This window comes from Colobus angolensis, unplaced genomic scaffold (assembly GCF_000951035.1).
Source record: "Colobus angolensis palliatus isolate OR3802 unplaced genomic scaffold, Cang.pa_1.0 Scaffold83, whole genome shotgun sequence".
Lineage (NCBI taxonomy): Eukaryota > Metazoa > Chordata > Mammalia > Primates > Cercopithecidae > Colobus > Colobus angolensis.
Genome location: NW_012122154.1, coordinates 2,382,230 through 2,388,905, shown reverse-complemented (window position 1 = coordinate 2,388,905; position 6,676 = coordinate 2,382,230). Strand labels below are relative to the sequence as shown.

The following is a 6,676-nucleotide window of genomic DNA, read 5'->3' as shown; positions in this document are numbered from 1 at the left end:
ACATGAACTTGACCTACCGTTGCTGGTTTGAGGATGGAGGGGACTATATTAAAATGTGAGAAGGAGATGAATCCTGCCAACAAAACAATTCCTGGAAGAAAACTGACTGATACTTTGGTTTTACTCCCATAAGTCCAAGAGCAAAGAATCTCACTATGCCCTGCTGTACTCCTGACCCACAAAATCTGTGAGATAATACATATGTGTTGTTTTAGATTGCCAATTTTATGGTAATTTGGTAGAGGAGCAATTGGAAACTAATACAATCCCCTGAAGATCTGAGTATAGATATCAACCAACATTTTAATATGCTTCCCCTTAATTTCATTCCAAGGATACCATAATAAACTAACTACTGACAGATCCCTGTGGGTCAAAGCATTCTGGCTCCCACTATATCTCTGTTTCTCTTTACAGTGAATGTACACTTGTCCCTCAGTGTACTGGGTGGGGCGAATTTGTTCCAGGTCTCCTGCTTATACAAAATCTGCTCATACTCAAGTCTCACACTCAGCCCTGTGGAGTGTTTATGAAAAGTCAGCCCTCCAAATATGCAAGTTTTGCATCTTGAGAATACTGTATCTCAATCAGTGTTTGGTTGAAAAAATTCTGTGTGTAAGTGGACCCATGCAATTCAAACAGGCCAACTGCACTTACTTTTACTTTGGTAGTCAAGTTTTGTGACTTAGCTTGCACTGCTCTGAGATCCTATTATCTCTACTGAAATCAAAGAGAGAGAGTGTCTCCACCATCATACCTAGGCTACTGCAAGAGTCCCCTATGAATATAAAAGCCTTGAGTGAAGGCAGTTTTCTAAGGGACCTGTGGGAAGTTACTTGGCGATGTGTATGTGTGCAGTGTCATATGATAAATCTCCAAAATTCCTATCTCCTTAAGTCTTTGATTCCTTTCCTTTACATTATGTCAAAAAAGCCCTGACACCTGAGCATCAGTAAACATAGACCATTGTTGATTTCAAGTTTAAGCCAACAAACCAAATAATTCTTTGTACGACAATTTTATATCCAGAATCTTTAAGTGTAATCACATCATTTAGGCATTCCTTACATGCAACTTCCCCAAGTGAGATTATTAGAGTGAGACCGTGTTATATTCCATCTTCTTTGGTTTACTACCCTAAAAATACACTTACACATATTCCTCAGGTTTCTACTAATACATAATAGTGCAATAATGCTTTTTAAAAATACACTTTATTTTCCAGAGTAGTTTTGGGTTCAGAGCAAAATCAAGCAGGAGGCACACAGGTTTCCTGTATACCCCCTGTTTTCACACATGTGTAGCTTCCCCTATTATCAACATCCCCTGCTAGGGTGATACATTTTTTATAATTGATAAATCTACATTGACACATAATCACCCAGAGTCCAAGTTTTCATTTGGGTTCACTTTTGTTGTTTTTCATTTTATGGGTTTGGATAAATACATAATTTGTACCCACCTTATAGTATCATACAGAATAGTTTCACTGCCCTCAAATCCTTTTTTGTTGTTCCTTTTCCACCCCTTTTACCCATAACCCCTGGCAACCACTCATTTTTCTTAGTCTTCATAGTTTTACCTTTTTCAGAATGTCATATACTTGGAGTCATACAGTATACAGCCTTTTCAAATTGGCTTCTTTCATTTAGTCATATGCATTTAAATCTCATCTATGTCTTGTCATGGCTTGATAACTCATTTCTTTTCAGCACTAAATAATATTTCATTGTCTGGATGTACCACAGTTTATCCATTCTCCTATTGAAGGACATCTTGGTTGTTTTCAAGTTTGGACAATTACGAATAAAGCTACTTTAAACATCCATAGGCAGGTTTCTGAGTGGACATATGTTTTCAACTTTTTAAGGTATATACCAAGTTGTATGCTTGCTGGATTGTATGGTGAGAATATGTTTAGTTTTGTAAGAAACCACCAAACTACCTTCCAAAGTGGCTGTACCATTTTCCATTCCCACCAGCAATGAATGAGAGTTCCTATTGCTCCATAATCTTGTCAGCATTTGGTGGTGTCAGTATTCTGGATTTTGGCCTATGGCATGTTTTTTCATGTATGAGCTATTTTTCCTGGATGATACATCATATTTGCCCTCTGGAGCATCTGAAATTTGATCAGAAGTACAGGACTAGAAGGAAAAAGATATAGTTAAAGTGGCTATTCAGGACAATAGGCATTCCATATAGGTACCTTTCCCAAGTGAGATTATTAGAGGATTTTCCAGCAGTGGACAGCTGTTCTCAACAGACTCAGGGGGGAAATCTATTTTTACTGGTCAAAGAAGCTCAGAATGACTTGGAGATTCAAGATCCTCAGCCCCCTTTGAGTTCAGACGGAAACCCTTATGCCAAGTTTCAATTCTAAAACTTCTTCCTTGTCAATTCCCTAACTTTCACATGACAGTCTTGTTGAAGCTGTGAATTCAACTTACCTTTCAGTTGTGCAACTCACACAATTAAATTTAGTTAGTGTTTAATATGGGACAGTACCAGTCCTGTGGCTATAAGAAACAAGTGATTATTTTAGGGCTGCTGCTGAATCTTTTCTGGATCTCTGATTATGACTTGACATGAGATATTAAAGTCTTGAATTTGCCATTTTTCTTTCTGAAAGCACGCAGTACACTCAGAAGACATCCTCCACAACAATGCTTATAATCATCATGACTGTCTTAAGAGTCAAGAGCAGTAGCAACTTGGGCTCCCAAGCCACTTATTTCAATAAGTACTTTATTTAAACAACCAAAGTAATAATGGTGATGCTATTGCATGCAATGCATTTCATTTTTCATTGGCAAGGAGTTTAACACTGGGTTCAAGCTCAGGGACTTTACCAAAGCAATCCCCAAGTCCCATCTATGAAGGTCTATTTTCCAGGACCACTCCTAGTAACAACTTTTCTGTCAGTCAGCACCTAATGAGGAGACAAAATCCATGCCAATTATTTGAACATGGAAGTAGCAACTACAGGAAACAACTACTGGCCCAAGGGTTGAAGGAACAAAGGAAGAGTTAGGAGTTATTAAAATGTATATGTTTAGAGGCTGGGTCCTGCAGAACTGACAGTCATATTTTTTCTTGACATGTTCTGATGTCTCTGAACTTGGAGGATAGTCCCAGTGGATCTGACTCAGAACTCTGAGGATGGGGTGCTGGCTGGCTGGAGCAAGGCCTAACATAGAGAGCTGGAAAAGCAACAATGTGGCTTGCGGATTTCATCACTAACATCACAAAGCTGAGTATAGTAGGGAGGGTGTGGAGTTCTGAGACCGCAACTTAACCAGTGGCACAGAGTAACTTATTCTGAAGCCCACAGTCTCCAAAACAGCCGTCTTTAAATCTTATAAACTTTCCCACACTTTCCTTTATATCCATTTTCTTAATTTCATTCTCTCCATAAATTTTGGAGTCGACAGAGTTGCATTCAGATTTCAGTTTTGTTTCTAAACTTATGAGCTATGTGACGGTAAGCAAGCTATTTAACTTCTTTTAGACTTACCTATCTATCAGCCAGGATCGCAATATCTATTTCACAGGATCGGTATAGATGTTATGTGAGGCAGAGTTCACATGATGTGTACTTGGCATATGCGCAGCATGTGGTACTAACAAGGCCACGCTGGTTCACTTCCTTCCCCTTCAGGTGTGTCTTCATCACTCTTCCTCCTTTTCTTTCAGCCTCTCGTACCTAGCCTTTTTCACTGTGTCTTCTCTCTGTCTTTTCTCCTCTGTTTTGTTCTTTTCTCCCCCTTTTCATTCTTGTCTCCATCCTTTAATACCCTAATTCATCTTGCTTCATCCCTTTCATTGTCCACCTACCCTTACATGGCCAATGATCCTCAATAAAAGACAGGCTCCCATGTTTGCTTTGGACTTGGAAATGTGTGTCTTTTTACCATTACTTAACTGTTTAGTGCACCTTATGTCTTCTTTGGTGTCATACATAGAAAATGGCCATTTTGAGAGCTTATTGCAATTTACTGCATAGTGTAATGGAGTGCAGTAGCACGATCTCAGCTCACTGAAACCTCCGTCTCTCAGGTTCAAGTGATTCTCCTGCCTCGGCCTCCCAAGCAGTTGGGACTACAGGCGTACATCACCACGCCCAGTAATTTTTTTTTTTTTTTTTGTATTTTTAGTAGAGACAGGGTTTCACCATGTTGCCCAGGCTGGTCTCGAACTCATAAGCTCGGGTTATCCACCCGCTTCAGGCTCCCAGATTGCTAGGATTACAGGTGTGTACCACTGCTCCTGGCCTCAAGTAGACATTCTTTTTTTTTTTTTTTTTTTTCTTTTTTGAGATGGAGTCTTGCTCTGTCACCCAGGCTGGAGTACAGTGGCGCAATCTCGGCTCACTGCAAGCTCTGCCTCCTGGGTTCACCTGCCATTCTCCTGCCTCAGCCTCCTGGGTAGCTGGGACTACAGGTGCCTGCCACCACGCCTGGCAAATTTTTGTATTTTTAGTAGAGACGGGGTTTCACCATGTTAGCCAGGATGGTCTCGATCTCCTGACCTCATGATCCACCTGCCTTGGCCTCCCAAAGTGCTGGGATTACAGGTGTGAGCCACCGCGCCCAGCCTCAAGTAGACATTCTTGAATTATAAGCAGTTAAACCAGGTGATGTACAAGTGAAAACAAATGCAATGGTTTCTTTGCCTAGTATATACTATTTATTAAGAAATGACAGAAGACATTGTATCACAGATATAACTGAAATATCCAGCAGGCAAGGTCATTATGATCCAAAAACCAAGGGATGGATCAGATGTTAAAATGTAGAAAGTCCAGCCTACTTCTTAGAAGCTGAATGTTGGGTGATGAGCTTCCATTCTCTCTGGTGACACTTGAGGAATGTCACTTGGCTATAATTTGGTGTCTTTGATGTTGCAAAAAATTTTAGGTAAACAAGATAAATATAGATTATAAAGCATGGAAACATTAGACTTGTGGATAGCTCTCATGGATAAATTCCACAACATGTCAGTAATTTTTAATCCTGCAGAAATATCAGAAATAGTATATCCCCAGCAAATTGATGATCAGCAGGTGGCTTTGTAGCATCTCTGTGTCCGCAGTGAAGGGTCAAGGTATTCACTGTAGAATGGAATCAAATAGAATTGTGAACTCTTATACTTAGTAGTCTCCATCACAGGCAATGCAAAGTCTGAGAACTTGTTAGTGGTCCAGGGGTGGTCAAGGGATGAACAGTTCAGAGATACTGTGACGTAGGCAATTGAAAATAAGCAAACTGGCTTTCAGCAAATGGGCTCACAGCAGCAGACTGGGCGGCAGCAGGACTGCCCACAGTAGGACGGGCGGCAGCAGGAGGCCTCGGCGTGGTGCAGCTGGCAGCAGGATGGGGGTGTGCAGCTCACCACGCAGCAGGGGGGCAGGTAGGTGCCCTCCACACGGCAGTCTGGGCGGCACCACCTGATACGGGTGCTCACAGATCCACTGCTGCTCTCCTGGCCGTAGCCGATGCCACCACCAATGCCATAGCTGGTTCCGCAGGAGCTGGTCTGGCAGCAGCTTGGCTGGCAGCAGCTGGTCTCACAGCAGCTTGGCTGGCAGCAGCTGGTCTGGCAGCAGCTTGGCTGGCAGCAGCTGGTCTCACAGCAGCTTGGCTGGCAGCAGCTGGTCTCACAGCAGCTTGGCTGGCAGCAGCTGGAGCCACAGGTCCCACTGGTTGAGAAGCTGGGAAATCCGCAGAAGCTGGTCTGGCAGCAGCTTGGCTGGCAGCAGCTGGTCTCACAGCAGCGTGGCTGGCAGCAGCTGGTCTCACAGCAGCTTGGCTGGCAGGAGCTGGTCTCACAGCAGCTTGGCTGGCAGCAGCTGGAGCCACAGGTCCCACTGGTGGAGAAGCTGGGATATCCACAAAGGCTGGTCTGGCAGCAGGTCATGGTATTGGGAGTTGGGTTGAGAGGTTGCTTGGAGGAGTTTCTGAGTTTTGGTAGTGACTTCCACATTGGCCCTTTTATACATCTGAGCCAGCTGCTGTTTACAAAATTGTTAACATATTTTCTTTGTTTTTGTTTAAATTTGTTTCTCAGTGGATCTCTGATTGGCTTACGTTGAAGTACTTATGACACATTATGAGCAATAGTTTAGAAATTACTTTGTTTTATAGTTTCTTCCCGACTCCTCGTATCAGTCCTTTGCTCTTTGGAATATGTTTGTGGTTTCCCATGTTCCAAGAGTCCTTCCATTTTAGTCCAAATGAATGCTCTCATTTTATATAATAGTTATTCCATGTGACAATCTATCCAGGCCTCTAAGGCTAAGAGTAATAATTGTGTTGTTATATTTAACTATTATTTTTTCCTCCTGGATATATAGACTAAATTCTATTAAGTTTTGAATATCTGGATATCTACTGAACTGAAGGAGTACCTTTGGTCATGCATAATTCGCAGATTTCACCTTGTTTTGTTCCAATGTCGTATTGAATTACCAATTATAGTTCCTTTGATTTCAACCAATTTGAAATGTGTGAATATTATTCCTGTTCCAGACCAGAAATCTGTTCTTGGGAACCAAACTGACATAGTATTTAGGAAGGTATCCAGCAGAGTCCTTAGTTTGTGGTAGAACCTTAATAAATGTTTATTGAATCTGATTCAATAAATGTTTATTGAATAGGTGGAGTAAAAGGCATGA

General features: G+C 41.7%; 1 protein-coding gene across 1 annotated transcript; it reads right to left on the bottom strand.

Annotated features, from left to right (window-relative positions):
* Positions 1–4,666: 4,666 nt before the first annotated feature.
* LOC105503156 (keratin-associated protein 1-5-like) lies at positions 4,667–5,919 on the bottom strand. The gene has a single exon (XM_011929947.1). It carries the CDS (start codon positions 5,917–5,919, stop codon positions 5,275–5,277), a length of 645 nt encoding a protein of 214 aa, XP_011785337.1. The 3' UTR covers positions 4,667–5,274.
* Between the last annotated feature and the right edge of the window lie 757 nt (positions 5,920–6,676).